Here is a 20,825-nt window from a genome sequence, read left to right as displayed (position 1 = left end):
TGCCGGGCGAGAAGACCCACCTGGGCAGCCTCTGTTTTTCAAAGTTCCCCAAACAGTAGCCTCCCCCTGCCCCCGCCGCCCAAGCTCTGGGAAAGCGAGGTTCCTTGGTCCCTGTAAGCCTGAGAAGGACGGCTTTCGCGCCCCCACTTCGGGAGATGGGCGTGTTAACGACCGAAGCTCTGGTGGTAAAAGCGTAACTGGTTTCGCTTATTTCAGTTTCCCATGAAAAAAACACAGCCTAGTTAACATCGCGAAAACAATGGTGCAGGGGGCAGCTGGAAACGGGCGCCCGGCGGGCCAAAACCTTCCTCAGAGAGGGCCGCTGTGGCCTGCACCGAGCTGCAGTTTTGCTGTAAATTAGTTAGCAGCTCTTAAGGACGGGACTCTTTCTCACAGCAATCTGGAGTTGGGTGTTCCCGTTAGATCAGAAGATCTGGACGCGCTGGTCCACCCCCCGCTCGACGGTGGATGGTCAGGACTCAAGGCTGACCGAGGTCTCTGGTTCCACGCAGGCCCTGCCTCTTCCTCGGTCAACAGAGCGGCTCCCGCCTCACTCATTTGCGATTCTTGCCTGGTCGAGGGTCCCCCAAGCTTGCCTCCCCTGCGGTGGAAGATTTCCTTGGGTGGGTGTTGGCCCGTGTGACCTCGGAGGCTCACTTCATCCATTCATGACCACAGGACATGTGGCTTGGGCGTCTGGATGCCATGGATACCGTGATGGGTACAACAGCTTCTGCCCTGTGGATTCCAGCGGAATCGGCCTAAGATGCTAGCCTCGAGGTGCAGCATGAGGACGGGGAGGGGGTGGGGAGAGCGGCAAGGCCAGAACCTGGTTGCCTGATTTCTAGCCCAGGGGAAAGCCTTGCCAACGTCTTCCTTCTCCTCCACTGCTGCCTCTGCTGCCACCCGACCGGCCCCTGGGAGCACCCCCCACCCCCCAGAAGCCGCTAACTTGTTCTGTGCTTTAGAGGGGGGCTGGGCCATCTCGGGGCCTCAGTTTCTTCAGCTGTACAATGACCCGGTTGGAAGAGAAAATTATGCGCGACGCCTCCAGGCCTGGCACTCAGAGAGGCGAACACTCCATCATCAAGGAATGTCTGACCCGGCCCTTCCAGAGCGGCTCCATCCCAGTCCAAGCCGCCCCCTCCCTCCTTCCGCGGTCGGGGCGGGGAGGAGGCTGGAGCCGAGGGGCCCCCGGGCCCGGGCTCCCCGCCCGGGGGCGGAGCCGCCGCCGGACGCCCCGCCCCTCCACCTGGGGCTCGGCCGGCAGATGTGACAACTTTCGCTCAGTCTCTGCGGCGTGTCCCGCGCGGACCCGCCCCGGCCGTGCCTCGCTCCGCTTCCCCGCTGGGGTCCTGCCCACTCCCCGAGCCGGAGCCACAGCTCGCGGGACGCCGGGCGGGGCGAGAGGCCGGGCCGGGGGCCGGAGGGTCGGGAGGAGGAGGAGAAAGGGAAGGCAGGGGCGAGAGAAATTAGGAGGCGGGATAAATCGAGGCTTAGAAGGGGAGGCAGAGGATGGTGGCGAGCATCTTCTGGAGGCCGCCACGACGAGTCTCCGGCTGGCCCGGCTGAGCCGGGGAAGGGGGAGCCAGGGCGGCGCAGGGCCGGTGCCCAGGCGGCGGGAGGCAGTTCGGCGCGGGCCTGACCTCCCTGGAGCGCCCCGCCGCGGCCGCGCACGTCCGGCCTCGTCGTCCCTCCCGGCCCGGCTCGGCCCTTGGGCCGCCCCCGGGGACGCCGAGCGCTCTCGTGGCGCGCGGGCCGTGCGCCCTGGGCGCGCGAGGCGAGGAGGCCCTGGCAGCCCTGCGCGCCGGGACGCGCGGGCCCGCATGGCGATGCACGCGCTCGCCGGTGTCTCTCTGCTCAGCCTCCTCAGCTTCGGCTACCTGTCCTGGGACTGGGCCAAGCCCAGCCTGGTAGCCGACGCGCCCGCAGAGGCGGGCGAGCCGCCCGCGGCCGTGCCCTCCCAGCAGCCCCACATCATCTTCATCCTCACCGACGACCAGGGCTACCACGACGTGGGCTACCATGGCTCAGACATCCAAACCCCCACGCTGGACCGGCTGGCGGCCGAGGGTGTCAAGTTGGAGAACTATTACATCCAGCCCATCTGCACACCTTCGCGGAGCCAGCTTCTCACGGGCAGGTAGGCATGGCCCAGGCCGCTGCTGCCGGGGGCCCAAGCCTCAGAAAAACCCCTCTGGGCACCTGGGAAGCCCGCGCGCCAGGCCAGCTCTGTCCCCCCTCCCCCGCCCCCGTGGCCGTGTGATCATCAGGAAGGCCTCGCCCTTCTGGAGCTTCCGGCTCCCCATCTGGGCTCTGAATGAGATGGGCCTCCTTGGGGTCTCGTCCCTCTGATGTCCCCGCACCCGCCCATTCCACAGCACGTGAGGGAGACCTCTGGTCACCCCCGTGTTAGAGGAACATGGCAGCCTCTGACACTTGGGTTGGACCGCGGGTTCTCTGAACACATCCCAAGGCCCCGAGCCAATCATTTAACTTCTCTGAGTCTCAGGCGTCCTGTCTATAAACTGGGATGAAAAGTTTTTAATCTTGAAAAGAGACGGTGAGGCTGGAACAAGTTGCATGTAATCTGCTTGGCTGCCAGTGTACGGCAGCCTCTGTGTCACTGGAGGGATTTGGTCCCCGCATTGCTGGATGACAACGTCAGGAGGAAACCGAGGAGTTGATAGGTGGAGAAGCACACACGGGAGGCCGTGACCTGTGTGGCCTCAAGCGAGCTCTCTTCCCCAAGCCCCTGTTTTTTCATCTGTGAAAGGCTCCCGAGTTGGCCGGGAGCCCCAAGGAGACAGACATGCTGCTGTCTCCGTGCAGCGTTGTCCACGGCAGGGTGGTAGGACTGCAGGATTAAAAGAGCAGGGAACAGGAGGGGGGTGTGGAAGGCAAACTCTGGCCACTTAGGGGAAAATCCTTTGGCGAGGCTGAAGCTAATCCTCCTTGGATGGGGTCCAAGGCCTGCTTTCTCCCAAGTTCCACCCAGAAGCCGTTGGCGTGACGTCAGAAGCCGGAGGCATGGCCTGCGGGTCTCGTGGAGAGACGGAGGCCCAGAGCGAGGGAGGGCCGGCCTTTGCAGGCTCTCTGGGAGGGGCTGGGAGGCCAGGTGCTCCGTGGGGTCCCGGAGCCGGGCGTCACAGAGGTCCCTTTGCTGCCTTCAGCTTGGCGCTCGGCGTGTAGCTCGAGGAACTGGGAGAGAGAGAGCAGGAGAGAGGAGGGAGAGTCCGTGTGTGTTGGGGCTGGGGTCCGAGGGCAAAGACCCCCTGTCGACCCCCCTGCAGAACAGCGAGGGGGAATCTGCCTTCCTAGACTTGCGCCCAGGTTAGTGTTTTGAGGGGTGGCTTTTGGTTTAAGTGGGGGAGCGAGCCGCCTGCGGGGCCGCGTTCCAGCCCCAGATCTGCAGGGTGAGCTGAGCGTGGCCGTGGCCGGGCGGCATCTGCCCTCGGCCCCTGCAGCTGGCTCCCTCAGACGATGCTGCCGGCTCTCATTAGTGCTTGTTGGTGCACCCAGTCGTGTCCGGTGCAGCCGGAGAGAGCCCGGTCCCCTGTTACTCACTTGCAGACGGGCTGCGGCGGCTCGTAGCTGGTGCATCCCCCGTACAAAGCAGCTCCGTGGCGCGCAGCCCTGATGTGGAGAGGCTCGCTGCATCTTGGGGGCCTAGGGTACTTCTTGTATCAAATCGAATCGACCATTCGCTTGACAGGGGTCTGCCGAGGCTGCAGCCCCGAGAGCTGAGCCCGAGTTGCATCCACCTGGGTTCTCAGCTCAGTTCCATGGGCTGGGCAGTGGTCTGAGCGCGCGGGCCCGTTGCTGTACTTTTGGGAGCCTCAGTTTCATCCCCTGTAGACTGGGGATAATAATAGCCTTCCCTGTAGACTTTTTATGCAGATGAAATAAAATAGGAGATGCAGGTATACTATTAAAAATGGAGGCAGGAGCTAATGATAGCTGACAACCAAAACAGCTTTAAGTCAAAGAACCCGAAATAGAAAAAGCCCCGCCGGTACTCGGCTTACAGGTGTCAGGGATTTAGGTCCTGGCTTAACCCGTTCTCTCCCTTGGGGGAGAGGAAGGGGTGGGGTTCTAACGCCGTGTGGAGATGAGGTCTGCTGCTCCAGTCCAGGACTCGTAAGAGCTGAGCGAGGGCCAGATGCCCGAAGCAGACCGCGGGGCTCAGACCACGGGAGGAGGAGCCGGTGTGACTGAGGAAATGGGGCGGAGACGCCACTGACCCCTTGCTCCTGCCTCAGGGCCGAGCCTGTGTGACCCACTTGGATCCAGAGGCCACATCGGCCTGTGGGCAGGCACGTGAGAACGGGCCTCATGCAGGCTGGGGATTGGAAGGTTTTTAAAGTGTCCCGTTCCAGGCGACTCACGGCTCCCGCGAGCAGACCGAGGTCTCCGTGGGGGAAGGGAAGCGGGCCTCATCTGCCAGCAGTGTGCCTGAACTTGAACCTGGTTGGATTCATGTTCAAACACAGCTCTGTTCCTGACCGCTGGGTGACCGCAGGCCAGGTCTTTCTCCTCCTGCAGACATTGGTTTTTTTTAAGTCAAGACGAATAAAGCAGAAAATGACTTGGGTCCCTTCTGGCTCTAAAATCCTTGAGTGTCCTTCTTCATTCATTCATTCATTTCATAAGTAATCAAATGTCCTTGAAACACCGCCTGAGTGCTGGGAACACAGGCACGAGTGAGGGACAGCCACTGGGCCCCAGAGCACGCGCGTCCACCTGCGCAGACCCTCTGGCCTGGCTGGACCAGCGAAGGTTTGTTTTATCCTAAATGCTACGGAAACCCAGCAGCAAACGTGCCTCCTTCTTCCATAGAGCTGTGAGGAACTTTGCACTGAGGGTCACATTTGGGTTGGACTTTTAAGACCGAATAGGAGTTTTCCTGGGACGGTGGGACTTGCTGCAGGTCCCGTGGCCCGTTAGTGGCTTGGAGTGTGGGGAGTGTGACATCAGCAGTCAGACTGCTCGGGGAACAAATCCCAATTCCAGTGACTGATGGCGCGAATCTTTGGGCAAATCATTTCATTTCCAGAGCCTCAGTGTCCTTAGCGGGGAGATGGGCCTGATGATAAGGACATGACCCCCCCGCCCCGGCTGTGGTGGGGATTTAGTGAGATAATTCACACAGGGGGCTTAGGTTCCGCTGAGCACAAGCAGCGAGTGCTTCCCGTCAGCTGTTGGTGTCATTGTCACGACTCGCCTGTGTTTTTCTTTTTTACAGCTGCACCTGCGGCATCTGGAGGTTCCCAGCTAGGGGTTGAACGGGAGCTGCTGCTGCCGGCCTCCACCCCAGCCACAGCCACGCGGGACTCAAGCCACGTCTGCGACCTACACCACGGCTCAGGGCAACGGCGGATTCTTAACCCACTGAGCGAGGCCAGGGATCGAGCCCGCATCCTCATGGGTACTAGTCAGGTTCTTCACCCACCGAGCCACAGCGGGAACTCCTGTGTTCACCTCTTCGCCCCCCACCTTCCTAGCTGTGTGATTGTGCGCGAGCGGCTTAACCATGCTGAGCTTCAGGCTCACGTGTGAGAGAATGGGAATTCCTGCTTCAGGCGACTTGGAAGGTCGGTCGGTGGAGCATTTGCAGTGGACCGTACCTCCTGGTCACTGTCCTTTGCTGGCCGGTAGTGCTGGGGCCAGGGGCGGGCCTGGGGGGCTGGAGCCGGGGATCATAGCTCACCGGTGCCTTCTGCACCCCCCTTCCCCCCAGATACCAGATCCACACGGGCCTTCAGCACTCCATCATCCGCCCTCGGCAGCCCAACTGCCTGCCCCTGGACCAGGTGACGCTGCCGCAGAGGCTGCAGCAGCTGGGTTACGCCACGCACATGGTGGGCAAGTGGCACCTGGGCTTCTACCGGAAGGAGTGCCTGCCCACGCGCCGGGGCTTCGACACCTTCCTGGGCTCCCTCACCGGCAACGTGGACTACTACACCTACGACAACTGCGACGGCCCGGGGGTGTGCGGCTTCGACCTGCACGAGGGCGAGAGCGTGGCCTGGGGGCTCAGCGGCCAGTACTCCACCCTGCTCTATGCCCAGCGCGTCAGCCGCATCCTAGCCGGCCACAGCCCCCGGCGGCCGCTCTTCCTCTACGTGGCCTTCCAGGCCGTGCACACGCCCCTGCAGTCCCCGCGCGAGTACCTGTACCGCTACCGCGGCATGGGCAACGTGGCGCGGCGCAAGTACGCGGCCATGGTCACCTGCATGGACGAGGCCGTGCGCAACATCACGGGCGCCCTCAAGCGCTACGGCTTCTACAACAACAGCGTCATCATCTTCTCCAGTGACAACGGGGGCCAGACCTTCTCGGGGGGCAGCAACTGGCCGCTGCGAGGGCGCAAGGGCACCTACTGGGAAGGGGGCGTGCGGGGCCTGGGCTTCGTGCACAGCCCCCTGCTCAAGCGCACGCGACGGACCAGCCGCGCGCTGCTGCACATCACCGACTGGTACCCGACCCTGGTGGGCCTGGCAGGCGGCACTGCCTCGGCGGCCGACGGGCTGGACGGCTATGACGTGTGGCCCGCCATCAGCGAGGGCCGGGCCTCGCCACGCACGGAGATCCTGCACAACATCGACCCCCTCTACAACCACGCCCGGCACGGCTCCCTGGAGGGCGGCTTCGGCATCTGGAACACTGCGGTGCAGGCCGCCATCCGAGTGGGCGAGTGGAAGCTGCTGACCGGAGACCCCGGCTACGGGGACTGGATCCCGCCGCAGACGCTGGCCGCCTTCCCCGGCAGCTGGTGGAACCTGGAGCGGATGGCCAGCGCCCGCCAGGCCGTGTGGCTCTTCAACATCAGCGCCGACCCCTACGAACGGGAGGACCTCGCGGGCCAGCGGCCGGATGTGGTCCGGGCCCTGCTGGCCCGCCTGGTGGACTATAACCGCACTGCCATCCCTGTCCGCTACCCGGCTGAGAACCCCCGGGCCCATCCGGACTTTAACGGGGGCGCCTGGGGGCCCTGGGCCAGCGACGAGGACGAAGACGAAGAGGAGGGGGCGGGCAGGGCGCGGAGCCTCTCCCGGGGGCGCCGCAAGAAAAAATGCAAGATTTGCAAGCTGCGATCCTTTTTTCGTAAACTCAACACCAGACTGATGTCCCAGCGGATCTGACGGCGGCGGCGGCGGCGGCCGGGGGTGGGGGGACGTCCCCCTGCGAGCCTGGCCCTGCTCTTCTCCAGGGAAGGGCCCCAGCTCACGCTCTCATCTGCAGGGAGGTGAAGGGCGCAGAGCTCCTCCGTTGGAGGGTGGGGGGCCGGTTTGGGATCGGGGGAGAATAAACTGAACTGGGGGTGCCTGGGTCCCCGGCTCGCCTCCACTGACTTGCTCTGTGACCGCCTGGGACCTGCGTGAGCTCTCCGGGCCTCAGTCCCTCGGCTGGAGAGGGAGCTCTGTGGTCCAGACGTGGTGCCTGCGGCCGTGCTGGTGTTCCCACCGCCTTCGTTACCTCCCAGCTGGTTGAAGGTCTTGCGCCGGAGCCCTGGCCCTGCCCCGGAGAGCTTCGTGGCTAAGGGGACCACCCAGAGGCGGTTCCAGGCCTGGACCCCAGCGGAGGCGCAGTGCTCTGGCCACTCTCTGAGGGGGGCCTGTGTTCTGAGTGCGGAGGTGCCAGGCCCCCGGGCGACCTTCCTGGATCTGATCCCCACATGGCCTGGGCCAGTCCTGGGGCCAGGCTGGTGGGGCAGGGGGCAGTGGAGACGAGCGCCCCGCCCTGCAGAGGGAGCTCCGCACCGGCCACCAGGCCATCGGCCATCAGGGCTCTGCTCCGACCTTGGCTCAGTCCTTTTCCTCTTGGCCTCCATGTCCTGCCTGCAAATGGGGTGCGGGCCCTGGCCCTGCCTGCTCGCCGGCCTGTAAAGGACCAGCCGAGGTAGCGGTTGGTTGTGGGGGAGCCCGTGAACGCGATTAAAACACGGTGATGCACAAGCGAGGCCTGCAGTGCTGTTGGGAGCCCACGGAGGGTGTGCGCCTGTGTCCTGGGCCCGTGTGAGTGGCCTTCGGCCCCGTGAGCCGGTGGGGAGCGGGCCTGGATGGAGGCAGAGCGTAGGGTCTGGCCTGGCCCTTCCATAGATCCACCCTGTGGCCCGGGGCCCATTCCAGCCCCCTGGCCCCTGTCCCCCTGTCGCCCTGTGTACAGCGGGTGAGCTAGGAGCCCCTAGGCTCTGGTAGGTGTGTGCTGGGGCCACAGGCAGGGCGGTGGGGAGAGGGTCGTGGGCTCCGGGCGCGGGCTGGTGGCGGGCCTCTCCCCACACCGCGTTCTGCTGCTCTCCCTCTGGCTTCCAGTCGGTGCGGCGTGTGTAGGCGAAAGCCCTGCTGTGAATTTTGAAAATAGTTATTTTTGTCTCCGGCAAAGGAGGCCTGTTAGGACTCGTCAGCTTGTGGATGAGCGGGATGGGATGGGATGGGTGGGGTGGGTGGGGTGCGGTGTGGGGGCCGGGGGGGAGGTTCCAGAATTGGTTGCAGAGCTGCCTGCCTGTTGCCCAGGCGGCTGCGCCCAGCCCTGAGGGTCTGGCCTGGGGCTGCACGCAGAGGGGACCCTTGCGTCCTGGGCCCCGCTTCATCCCAGCCCTGCCCTCTTCACCTCCCCCCAGCTGGAGCCTTTCTCTGCCTCCAGGGTAGGGATGCCTGGGTCCTGTTGCGGCCAGGAGACGCTGGTGGGCCCCAGGCCCGACATTCCCTGGGGGCTCACTCCCAGTCTGCTGTCACCAGCGTACGCCAGGTCTGCCAGGTCCTGGCCCGGCTCTGGGCTCGGCCCTCCAAGGAGCAGGGTGCCCGCCGGTCCACGCTGACACAAGTTACATGGGGGCCTCTTCGGAGCCTGCTGCGCTGCCCTGCCCGGGGTGGCCCAGCCTGCGGCCCCAACCCTGCCTCTCTTCCCGGGTCCCTGCCTTTTGGGGCCACCAGTGTGGGACCATAAAAGGCCTATTTCTGCTCTTTCTCAGGCACCAAGGCCTCACCCTCTGTGGCCAACTGGGGCCCAAACACAGAATCCAGCTGGGGCCGGGGCTGGGGCAGGTGCCCTGAGAAGGAGGCACCATCTAATCTTGAGCCCGCAGCCTCGAGCACATCTGCCTCAGTCCTGCCTGACCCAGAACTCAGCCAGCAGCCCAGGGCCCACTCCAGCTTCAGCCTGTGATGCTGTCCATGGCCCTGGAATCCTCCTAACGGGTGCTGGCGGCTGGGTGGGCCTGGGGTGGGTGGGAGGTCTCAGAATGAGGGGCAGCTCCGGGCACGGCGCGTTGTGACAGGAGGCTCAGCCTGCTCATGCGGCTTCTGCTGTGCCCCTTCGTCACTGTGCTCCTGCCCCCTCCTTCCACCTCCTGTGGCTCCTGCCTTCCTCCCCAAACCGCGCCCCTGGCCCCCGAGCCAGGGCACCTGGTCTGGACTCTGGGTCAGGCCCCCAGGGGCATCACGAGGCAGGTGCTTGCACCCCCTTTGGCGAGGCGGGATGGAAAGAAGGGCATGTCAGGGGCAGATCTGGGCTCTCGGGGCACGGATCTGCAGGAGGGGAGGCCGCAGGTGCTGCAGGCCCCCACTTTCCCCCTTGCCTGGACCAGATGGGTTCCAGCCAGGGGCAGCCCTGCCCAAGCTGGGCCCTGTCTGGAGTCCTGGCAGGGATGGCAGGTGCTCTAGAAACAGCCCTGCTCCGGCTGCAGGAGCACGCTCTGAGCCCCCAGTTCCTCCTCTCCCTTGGTGCCTGCTGGGAGCCCCGGGACCTGGGCTGGTGGCCCTGAGTGCGGGGTCGGGAGGGAGCCCTGCTGGGGAGCCAGCCCCTGCAGAGGTCATCCTGTCTGCCTGAGACTTGGGCTCCTGTGGGAGGGCAGCTGTGTCCCCCAGGGCCTCCGCGGCCCGTCTCTGAGGGGTCTTCCAGCCCTAGCGGGGGCCAGAGAACACACAGCAGGGGTGCCGACATCCCGCAGACCCTGGATGGGCGAGTCCTGCCCCCTCTCTGCCAGTCGGGCGCTGGCGGTACCTCTCTCACGGACATTTGCTGGGAGGTATAAATAGGACGATACGGAAAGTGCTTAGCACAGGGCTTGGCTCTGAAGTGGAAAGAACTATTTCTCGCGTCCTTGGAGTCAGTGAGGGAACATCTTGTCTTTACATTTCTCAGGAAGCAGTGGGGGCCCCGGGGGAGGACCTGCCATAAGCATTCCCAACGGCAGGTCTGGAACGGAGGCCCTTGAGCTGCGGGTGGCGCTGTGCCGACGGGGGCCAGGCCGCTGGTGCCCTGGGCCCCTGGGCCCCTGCTTCCCTCTCCCCCGTGTGGGAACCTCAGGGGACAGAGCTGCTCCCCGACCCCCGAGCTGTCTCCCTTCGGAGTGGGAGCCTGGCCTTCCTCCCCGCAGTTGACGAAGCGAGTGGCCGTCCGCCGAGACCCTTTGCCGGATGCTGCTGTCTTGGCCCACTTTCCGCCCGCTCTGCCCCCGTGCTCGCTGCCCTTAATGGAACAGGCCTCGTGGGGACCGTGCTGCTGGCACGTGTTCTGTGGTGCCTGCCCAGGCCCTGCAGGACCCTGAGCCCTCGGGCACGTGCGTGTGAGCCTGTGTGTAAGCTGGGGAAGGTGGGACTTCAGTTGGCTGTCCCCCCCCCCCCCCACCGCCGTGGCCCAGGAAGTTGGCCCTGCTCCCGGTTCGTCCCCCCAGCTCTGTGGGGTGGAGCCTGTGTCCTGTTCCTTCTCCTAGCGTCTCAGAGCCGGCCCGGCTCAGTGCCCTCCCTGGCCCCGCCCGCGGCCACCGGCTATTGAGCACCCCAACTGGGGGCACAGTGCTGGCTCTCCTGCCTGCCACCTCCCCAGGGAGCAGGGCGTCTGGTGGGAACAGCCCCCAGTGCAATCAGAGGCTCATGCTCTCAGCGCCGTGGAGGCAGGGCCAGCTCTTCACTGCCGCCGCCACTGGGCCCAGCTGCCAGCCTCCTGGGCACAGGGGAAGCAGTGAATTAGTGGTTGTGCCTCCTTGGCAGGGTGGCTGTTACAGCCAGGATGGGATGCTCGTCTGAGGCAGCGCTCACACCCCTGTGCTGGGCTCTTGAAGGTTGGGAGGGGCGTGTGTGTGTGTGTGTGTGTGTGTGTGTGTGTGTGTGTGTGTGTAAGAGGGTTGCCAAGGAGACCTTGTCCTCGTCCCCCTCGTCGCTCTCCCTCTCGCCTCTCCAGGCCTCTCTGCACTGATCCTGCAGCCCCGGGTCCTGCCCAGCCCCAGGACCGCGCGCACAGGGTCCAGAGAGGCACGGGGACGAGAGAAGAGTGACTAAGGCTGAGAGAGTGAGGAAGGAGGTGGAAGAGAAAGGGGGTGAGAGGGGCCAAGGATGGGGGTGCCTTCGAAGGAAGGGCTCTGGGGGGAGGAGCCGGGCGAGGGCAGAGCTGCAGGCAAAGCTCCAGGCCTGCAGGACCATCACCTCCTTTGTTCAGAACATTAGACCCCTCTGAATACAGCCCCAGGGCACCCTGGCGCGGTGCGGTGTTGAATGTCCTGGATGAGCTGGCGCCCTTGTGACCCTGTCCTCAAGCCGCAGTCCTTCCTTCTGCAGGAATCCTGCAGACCAGGCCCGGGCAAACTGATGTTCAACCTCGGCGAGCTCAGCGCCACTGGGGACACAGAGCACGGCACCCGGAGCGTGGGACTTGGAGATGGTGACGCCGCGCACGTCACGTTCAGAGAGTGCGTCGGCAGGAGCCAGGGATGTCTAGTCCTTTAATGAGAATCACTGCCCGTTTATGAGCCCCCAGAGCACGTCAGCCGCTGAGCTCATCCCCGGAGCCCTGGAGCCCGGCCCCGGAGCCAGGGAAGCTCTGACTCCCTTTTGCAGACCAGGAAGCGGAGACGCAGAGGAGCTAGGATGCCCAGCCAAGGCACACGGCTGCTTGGTCTTGGAGCCACGGTGCCACTGCCCAGCACCGCCTCGCCTCCCCTCTTGGCGATGCCTGTGGTGGCCCCGGGGCCCCTAAGGACTGTTCCAGTGCTTCCCTGTGCAGGAGGCATGCCCTCCTGGGCATGGGGCAGTGGTGGTGCCCCCCTTCCTCCACTCACTGCCTTCACCTCTAGCCTCGGGCACTGCTCCTGCCCTGCCCACTGCCCACTGGCTGTGCAGCCCCCAGCAAAGGCCTCTCTTCTCTGCCTCGGAATTGCAACGTTGGCGGCAGAAGCGGGAAGCATATTGTGCACAGAAACAAAACTGAGTGGTTTTTCCTTTTTCTGAAGGTGGTAATGGTGCAATTAGTGGCTAAGCCACCCCCCGCCCCCCACCGGCTCGCCTCCCTCCCTTCTCTCTGCCTCCCCCTGTTTCTTTCCTGGGAAGAAGTGGCAGCATCACAGTACCAACCCCATCATCCGCTCCCGCTCCCAACTCCCAGGAGGACGGGCAGAATTGGGGGGCTGTCCCCAGGTTTCTCCAGGGGGCTCCTGGACCCAAGACAGTGAGGCAGGGATCTGCTGGGGTCGGAGAGCCCCAGCAAGCAGACGAGCCCAGCCAGTGGAGGAGCCAGTAATGCAGACCCGAGGCTCTGGAGGTTCAGCAGGGCCGGGCAGGAAACCCAGAGGGTCTGGGTCCCGGATCCTTCGATCCTGTCCTCGTTGTGGACAAGCGCTGGCCCGAGACCTCAGCCTGGTGGGTGGTGGTGAGCTTGACTGGAGCAGGTGAGGGGCTGAGCCTCCAAGTTCAGGTTTGAGTGAGCGATGGGGGTGGTCATGGGCCCGCTGTAGACCTTCCTTTTCCTTTTCTAGAAACTAAAAAAGGCCTCGTGTTTACACACTTCCCAAAGGCCTCCACCGTCCTCAGCCTACTCTGTCTTCGCAGCCTTCCTCTGCACCAGCAGCTGCGTTCTATTTTGTAGAAAAGAAGCTGGCGGCCCAGAGAGGGGCTGTGACTTTCCCAGGGGCACACAGCTAATGTATGCCAGGACTGGAACCGAATTCAGAGCTTTAAATGCCAGTCCTGCTGCTTCTTACCCCCCCGACCCCAGGCCTTGGGGTGAGATATGGAGGCTATAGACACGGCTGCTGCCCTGGAGGGCAAGTGCCCGCGAAATTTGGGGGTGAGGATTTCAGGGCAGGTCCATGGCCGCTCCCCTCCAGGCCAGGCCATGGTCCCCTTCCCACCGCCACCTCTGCCTCTTTCACCTTGACTCCAAGTAGAAACTGGGACATGAGCCCCGGGAGACCAGATCTCCGTGGCCCCTGTGGGGGCCTGGGGGAAAGGAGTGGATGTGGAAGAGACTTCAGGAGGGACCGGCTGTCATTGGGAGGGGTGAGGGGTGAGTGGGCAGCCAGGGATGTTCCTTCCAGAATCCCGGTAGCTCCCGGTACCTGTCCTCCGAGCAAGAGCCAGCGAGATGGACCAGGTGGCAAAGAACAGAGAGAGAGCAAAACAAGGAAGAGAGAAGCAGAGGCAAACAGAGAAGCAGAGAGAGAGTTGGAGGCTGCCGTGATCCGCCGAGAGAGATCCCCGTGAATTAGCCGTCGTATCCCTGTAAACCTCAGAACCTGGCAGTTGCCAGGGCAACGGGGCAATACCTGTCTCTCCAGAAGGGAGGAAGTTGCCAGGGTAACTGCATCCTGTCTTTCCTGGGGACTATCCCGGAACGTGGCCCCCACTGGCCGTTGCCATGGCAACTGCCTTTTGGCCCCACTTAGTCCCATCGTGTCTGTTAAAAGGGCCCCACCGTTGGAAGTGGGGGAGGTGGGAAGCTGAAGCTCACTTGTCAGCGAAGTTTGTTCTCCTCCCCCTCCTGCAGCCCCTCCCTCAGTCCACCACCTCGGTGGGGGGCTGGGTCCACCGCCCCCAGGCCCACACAGGCCTGCAGTATTGTGAGCGGCAGGGCCAGGGCGTCCGGGAGCAGGTTTCGCAGTGGAAGGCAGGCAGGTGTTGGGGAGGCAGTTACCGAGGCAACGGGAACAGGGCGTTTCGGAGGTGGTTGCCATGGGGACCTGGATGCTGACGAAGGCTCGCGAGGCTGTGAGCAGCCCCAGTGCTCTGCTCAGAAACCCCGGGCTCGTCACTCAAGCCGGTTCTCAGTTCGCACTTGGCAGCACCGGCAGGAGGCTGGCTGCTAGGTCTGGGAGCAGAGCAGCAGCGCCCCAGTCCTGGTCCCGCAGCCCCAAGCCGCACCTGCTCGCCCGGTGCCAGGATGGCCACCATCACCTGCACCCGCTTCACGGAAGAGTACCAGCTCTTCGAGGAACTGGGAAAGTGAGTTGCACTTCAGAGAGTCCCGGAGGGCTCAGGGGGTCGGTGTCGTGGCTCAGGGGTCTGCACCTACGGTGCTTCCAGGGCGCACATGGGGCGCTCGTGTGTGCAGAGTGCCCAGAGCTGGGTGCAGGCATGTTTGCCAAGGCCAGCCGGGCGAGTGTGTGTGCAGGGGAAGGGTGGAGAGTGTGTGCACACACACACGTACACACATACTTGAGTGCATATGACCTGGGTGCACACAGCTTCTTAGAAACTCAGGATTAAAAAGGGATCTTCCTAGTCAGCTGAGTCCAAGGCTGGAATCCCCTGTTGAGTTTCTCTGAGGTGGCCGTCTGGCCTCAGTTGGTTACTTCTGGTGGCAGAGGGCTCACCACCTCTCGGGTAATCCTTCCTGACTTTGGGTACCTATGACGGCTGTGCAGAGCCAACTTCTCCCGGTAAATATGTCCCCTCCCTGCCTTCTTCTTGCCAGCTCCCGCCAGGGGTGAGAGCACCGGTGTGGCAGGGGTTAATGACTGAGCCACTGGTGAGGCTTCCTGAGTGTTGGGAGGAGGGGAGGGCTCTCAGGCGAGCTGTGGGGGGCATTGCTGTTGCAGGGGCTGGTGATGTGCAGGTGTGCCGGCTCTGGTCCCCTGGCAAAGTTGTCCAGCTCCAGAGCTCGCTTCCTGCTTCTGATGCCTGTGCAGGGAAGGGCGGGAGGGTGCGGGGAGCAGAGAGCCCCTGGGGGCAGCCCCATAGGTCATGGGGTGTCAGGCAAGTGTTCCCGGATGCTGCCAACCAGGTCTGTGGGGTACAGTTTGGAGGCAGAGCTGGCCTCATGGGCAAAGCAGCTCCAAGCCCTGGGTGGTCCCCTCCGTAGCAGCAGGAGTGGCAGGGAGAGAGCCCTGCAAGCAGGGACGTGCTGGTGCCAGGTCTGGATGCGTTTCGACGTGTGTTGTGTGAGGACTGACGCTGTTGTGTTGCGGCACGCTTGTGTCTACTGAACAGGTGTGCAAAGTGTTCACGTGTGTGCACGGGGGAGACGGGGAGGTATGCTTCGTGTGTCAGGCCTGAGAACTGCAGGTGTGCCCTGCAAGGTGGAAGGATGCAAGGACTCAGGGGGTAGGTGCTTTGCAGGTGTGCTCCTGCGTCACTGGGTGTACACACGTGTGGCTGGTCAGAGCCGTGTGCACATATATGTCTGTGTCGGGTTGCACATGTGCGACTTGGGCTCCGTGGTGCTCCTAGGAGGTCTGGACACACACAGCTGGGAGGGCTGGGGGGCATGCCTGCGGGAAGGGGTGTGTGTGTGTGTGCGCGCGCGCGTGCATGTGCGCCAGGCCTGGGCCCGCGGGCTCGGCTGGGAGTGTGGGTGGTGAAGGCATGTGTGAGCTCAGGCTGGTGTCTGCATGTGTGTGGGAGGTGGGCCAGTGGCTGTGCACCAGCAGGCTGCCTGGGCACACACACACTCAGGCACTTGCATACAGGCTGTCCTGGCCCCTACAGGCGCAGACCCATGTGCAGACGTGTGCTCACACCGGTCTGCAGGCCTCCTGTCTTGCCGAGTGTGTCTGCCCTGGGGTTGGGGCTGGGGGTCAGGGGACCACAGGAAGGAAGCGTTTAGGGCTGTGCCCGAGGACCGAGGCTGGCTGCGGCCCGTGTGCCGGGACCCTTCCCAGCTGGGTCCAGTGCCCACTGGAACCCAGGCCTCCCCGATCAGCTGGGAGCTGCCTTGCAGCGGCAGCCAGGGTCCGTGCTGGGAGGACTGCATCACAGGGTGCCGTGAAATGGAGTCAGATGTGACTCGGGCACTCAAAGTGACAGGAAAAGGGCTATCTTGCCCCAGGAGGGGATGGGGACCGCCAAGACGGTGCCGTGGAGGCGACTCGGCAGAGAGAGCCCTCCTGAGCCTTCCTGGCCCTGCCGTCAGCCAGGGCACTTGGAGGGACCCGAACGCAAGCAGAATCTGAGGGCGACAGGGAGCCCTTTTGTGGCCACGGCAGGAAAACTGAGGGTGACAGGCATGGCCAGGCTGATGCAGTCACTCTCAGCCCTCTTCCTTCCACTGGGGCTCTTAACCTTTTTTGGGTCACGTGTTCCTCCGGGAATCTGCTGGAAGGCTCCGTCTACCTCCCCTAGAAAAATGCACGAGCCAGTGGCATGCTGCGGGCAGTCAGGACTCGCAGGATGTCAGGAAGGCTAGGGGTGGACCTGGGTTCAGGATGCTGGAAATGCAGAGGAGGGCCTGAGGCCCCACCCCTCTGATGCCTGGGTTTAAAAGGCCAAGGTGCCCAGGAGGAGGCAGGGCTCCCCTGCTCTGCACGCAGCTGCAGCCCAGGTGCCCCCTGGGGCAGATAGCGGCAGCGCCTAGCGCAGGGCACAGGGTCTGGACCTCACCGCCCCGAGCACTGTGACGCTGCGCGGGCTGTGGCACCTCTTTCCCTGCCTGTGACTCGGAGATGGGAAAGGGCCTGGAGGTGCAATGGGATCGTTCTCACGAAGAAAAACCTAGTGACAAGCCTAACGCCGGGGTCATCGTGGCTCTCAAAAGCCAGAAGGGCTGCCCCCCCAGCCCGGCTGGCGGGGATGCAGCAGCTCCCGTTCTGTTCGGATGAGCCAGGAAGATGCCCGCAGGGCCAATCCTTCTGTTGGTGACCCCCAGGTCCCTGCCAGCTGGGGCACTGCTGTCGCCACCCAGAAGCTGAGCCCCGGTTCCGGGAACCCACTCCAGATCACTGGCACAGTGGCAGCCAGAGGCAGCTGAGCTGGACCTACCAGGGCACCTGGGGTCTTTGGACCTCCTTCTGCAGGGCCCTGGCCGCCCAGCTGCAGAGGAGGGCACGCACCTTGCAAGGGCTTCCTGGCGTCCTGCCCAGTGAGGCCGGGCTCCTGACTGCAGGCCTTCGAGGGGCCCCGTGAGGCCTGGCTCTGAGGGGACCTGTCCTCCCAGCCCAGTGGGCGGCCAGCTGAGGGCTGTGGGCTGGAATCAGGGCGCTCGAGCCTCCCGCTGCTGCTTCTGGACGAGGGTTCCACTGCCGTATATGATTCAACAAGCCTGGAACCTGATTCCAGTTCCCCTCGAGGCCTGACGGTGGTGGGGGTGGGGGTGTCTTCTGCTCCCTTCCTTCTCCCTTGACCCCAGCCCTGCCTCCTCCCAGGGCTGAGAGACGTGGGAGCCCAGCCCTTAGAAGTGCAGGAGCCCATATGGAGACAGGAGGCAGGCTGCAGCGAAGCCAGCTCCAGGATCAGAGTGGCTCCGGGAGAGCAGGGTCAGAGGACAAGGTCAAGTTCCAGGAGCTGGAGAAGGAGCCCCTCCTCCGGCCTCTGTCGTTTTCCCAGCTTTGATCCCCGTCCCAGGAGGGGTTCCGGCAGAAGGCCCCTGCTGCACAGAAAAAGCTTTGGAAGAAGGAGCTTTTGCTGGAGGGAGGGGAGGGAGGGAAGGGAGGAGGCTGGAGACAACTGCAACCCACTCGCTCTGCTCTAGAAACAGATCTGAAACTGACTCCAGGGTGGAGTTGGCGCCGTGGGCGGGGCTGCAGGGGCCAGAAAGGTTACTCCAGGGAGGGGGAGCCGGCTCTGGAGGGCCCTCCCTTCACCTCCTCAGCTTTGTGTGATGCACCCCGCTTGGGCTGGCCTGATCACCAGGGGGCACTGGGGCCCAGAGGCAGCTCCCCACTCTGGGTGGGTGGGGGAGGGTGGTCCAGGGTCCTGGGTGCTCAGGTTCCCTCTTGGGACCCAAGCGGGAGCATCTGCCAAGCGTGTTGCGAGAGCCCGCCTTTTGCTGGCAGAGCTGTTAAGAGGATTGGTGGATGGTGTGGTGTTGGAGGGGGAGCAGCCGGGCACTGACGCGCCCCAAAGACGGGTGTTGTGCGTCTGTTTTGCTTCTGATAACCTCTGGGGTTCGCAGCCCTTTGGGAGGCAGGGGATCAGCAGGGGCGGGGGGGGGGGCGGTGGTGCTTGCCCATCTTGCGGAGGAGCAGACGGAGGCTTGGCAAGGTGGGATGTCCGCCCAGGGGACTAGGGGCCATGCTTAGGCTTGCGTGTGGGTCTCCAGCGCCCTGCGTGTGCGGGGAGGGTTGATGACAGGGACCGCTCCTGCCTCCGGGTCTGGGGCCACTGTCAGGATCGAGGGGCCGTGGCCTCCTGGGGAGGGAACTCTGAGCTGTCGCTTGTTTCAGTCATGATTCTGCCTCTAACTTACTGCACCACCCTGAGTGGCTCCTTTGCCCTTTGTCTGCCTTAGCCTTCCCACCTGTGAGATGGGTCAGGACACTCCCGTAGGTGTTGAAATGCGCCTTTGGAGTTGCTTCCCTCTGGCCCCCTCTCCGGACGCACCCAGGGGAAATTGCAGGCTCAGGACACCAGAACTGGGAGCACGGGTCGGGGAGCCAGTGCCCAGGGAGAAATGGTTTGCCCGAGGCCCTGGAGAGAGGCAGTGGCAAAGCCAGGGCAGGGGACCAGATGGTGCGCAGGGGCCGGAGAGCCCGGATAGGAAGCTGAGGACAAATGGGACGAGGGAAGGGGACAGCCTTTCCTCCCTCCACTCCAGGCCACTGGAGCGGAAGGCACGCCCATGTGCTGGTGCCTGTCGCAGCCGCTGCCCCCTCACTGCCGCCCCCGCCCAGGCGGAGACACACTGACACCGCGGAGCCTCCCGCTGCCTGCCCGCCTCCCTGCAGAGGCTCTCGGTGACTGCCGCCAGCGCCCTGCAGTCGGGGCTCCGGCCCTCTCAGGGGGTGAGGGCAGCTCCCACATCCTGCTGCTGGTGCACGCGTGCATGCTCTTGCGTGCTCACGCACGCACAGGCCCGGGCGCCGAAGGATGTGTGTGCACATGCACGTTGGCCCCAACAGGGCATCGAGCAAGAGTCCACCTCCCAGTGCTGGGAGGGCAAGGCGGCACCGGCTGGGCTTCTGGGCCGTCTCAGTCTCTCTGTCTCTCCTTCTGTCTCTCTCTCCCTGTCTCTGTCTGTCTGTCTGTCTCTCCCTCTGTCTCCCTCTCCCTCTCTCTCTGTCTCTGTCTCTCTGCCCCCCTCCCCTCTCTCTTGTGTGGGTCCCTTGGCCACAGTCCACCCTTCCTGCTGGCACATTGCCCCATCACAGGCTCTTCGGAGCCTCCCTGAGCCGTGATAAGAAGCCTGCCCCTTCCCAGCCTGGCACAGCCCCCAGACCATGTCACAGCCTGCCGAGGCCCAGTCCAGGCCGTGGATCTAGGCCCTCTCGGGGCTTGGCTGCCCACCAAGGCGTCAGGTGGGGCTGTGGGACCGGCGGGGCTTCATGTGCCGGGGAGGCTGAAGGTCTTGCTGTCGTGGTGAAACGTGAAAGGAGGAACGTGTCTGGGACTCGTGCATCCGTTCAGCGAGTGTGTCCTGAGCACAGACTCTGTTCCCAGCCCTGGGCTCAACCCAGCAGGTGTCACGTGCCAGACTTGTATCAGACTCTGTCCCCTTGGGGCTCGTGGTCTAGTGGGAGGCTGGCATTAATTAAATCACTTTGGATATTAGTATTTCAATGCAAGTGGATAAGGGCTGTGAGCGCAAACATAGCTCAACTGGTTGGATTGAGGGAGTTATCGTGGAAGGCTCCCCTGAGAAGGTGACACTGGAGAGCTCGAAGCTGCTTAAGAGTCGGTCACAGGGAGGAGGCTGGAAGAGTGTTCTTCAGAGTGGGAACAGCACAGGCAAAGGCTCTGAGGTATGTATTTTTTTTCAGCACCTGTGGCATATGGAAGTTCCCTGGCTGGGAATCGAATCCAAACCGCAATGCCATCTGTACCTCAGCTGTGGCAAATCCAGACTTTAACCCACTGTACCGGGTCAGGGATCAAACTCGTGCCTCTGCAGCTGCCCGAACCACTGTCGTCGGATCCTTAACCCACTGTGCCACGGGGGGAACTCCTGGGGAGTGTATTTTGATGGAGCGTATCAGCCCCTGGGGGTGTGGGGGTCTCACTCTTCTTAGGCCCACTCAGCTTGCCTCCCGCTTTCGGATGCTTAGGGGCTGGAAGGGGTGTTAGCAGACCTGCCACTGTCTTGGAGTTCCCTGGTGGTGCATTGGGTTTAGGATCTAGTGTTGTCCCTGCCGTGGCTTGGGCCTCCAGTGTGGCTCCAGTTCAATCCCTGGCCTCGGAACTTCCTCACGCCACGGGCACGGCCACCGCCCCCAAAAAAAAGCCCAAACAAACAAAAACCTGTAAAGCATCTAGAAGCGGGGGGCAGGCGAGGTGGTCGAGGTCTGGAAGCCACATCGAGTGAGAGCAGCTGGGCAGCTGGGGCCTTTCGCACAGAGAGGGGACACATGGGTCCCGTCCCTCAGCTCTGCAGGGACGTCTAGGGTCCCAGAGACCAGAAAAGCCTGCTCTGCGTGGCTCTGGAGGGCACAGCAGGGCCCAGTGGGTAGAGGGGCCAAGAGGCGGATTTGAGCCCAGAGTAATAAGGAAGAATTTTCTCAGGGCAGGGCCGCTCCTCTGCCCCCGCCCCGGGGACAGGGCCGCAGCCTCCGGAGACGGGATGCGGGCGCTCCCGCTGCCCCTCTTCCCTGCTCGGCCTCCGTGGCCCTCCCGGCCTCGGCCACCTGTGGGCCGCTCTGCTGCCCGCCTGAAGTGGGAGATGGTTTAGGGGCCGGAAGAGCC

At 63.7% G+C, this 20,825-nt stretch overlaps 2 protein-coding genes across 11 annotated transcripts in view; both read left to right on the top strand.

The window, feature by feature from the left end:
• The first annotated feature begins 2,051 nt into the window (after positions 1 to 2,051).
• On the top strand, positions 2,052 to 7,962 carry ARSI (arylsulfatase family member I). Of its 2 annotated transcripts, none has more exon segments than NM_001444364.1 (2): positions 2,052 to 2,143; positions 5,741 to 7,962. In NM_001444364.1, a coding segment is annotated over 1 exon segment (1,287 nt). In that variant the 5' UTR covers positions 2,052 to 2,143; positions 5,741 to 5,858; the 3' UTR covers positions 7,146 to 7,962.
• A 6,034-nt stretch (positions 7,963 to 13,996) lies between these two features.
• Positions 13,997 to 20,825, top strand: part of CAMK2A (calcium/calmodulin dependent protein kinase II alpha) — a 60,428-nt gene continuing 53,599 nt past the window's right edge. For 2 of the 9 annotated variants that reach the window (NM_001444366.1, NM_001444365.1), the window contains 1 exon segment: positions 13,997 to 14,216. In NM_001444366.1, the coding sequence (NP_001431295.1) occupies positions 14,155 to 14,216 (62 nt within the window). In that variant the 5' untranslated portion in view covers positions 13,997 to 14,154. 9 annotated transcript variants of the gene reach the window in all.

Source organism: Sus scrofa, chromosome 2, assembly GCF_054392235.1.
Source record: "Sus scrofa isolate SSC_HxYL_T2T_F1_AM1 chromosome 2, Sscrofa_HxYL_maternal_Yorkshire_Landrace_v2.0, whole genome shotgun sequence".
NCBI lineage: Eukaryota > Metazoa > Chordata > Mammalia > Artiodactyla > Suidae > Sus > Sus scrofa.
Note: the sequence above shows the minus strand (reverse complement) of the source record. Positions and strands in the feature narration are given on the sequence as shown.

What these genes read in the sequence shown, in the direction of transcription:
- ARSI (XM_085009563.1), top strand. Translation starts at nt 5,859, where the DNA reads ATGGTGGGCAAGTGGCACCTGGGCTTCTACCGGAAGGAGTGCCTGCCC.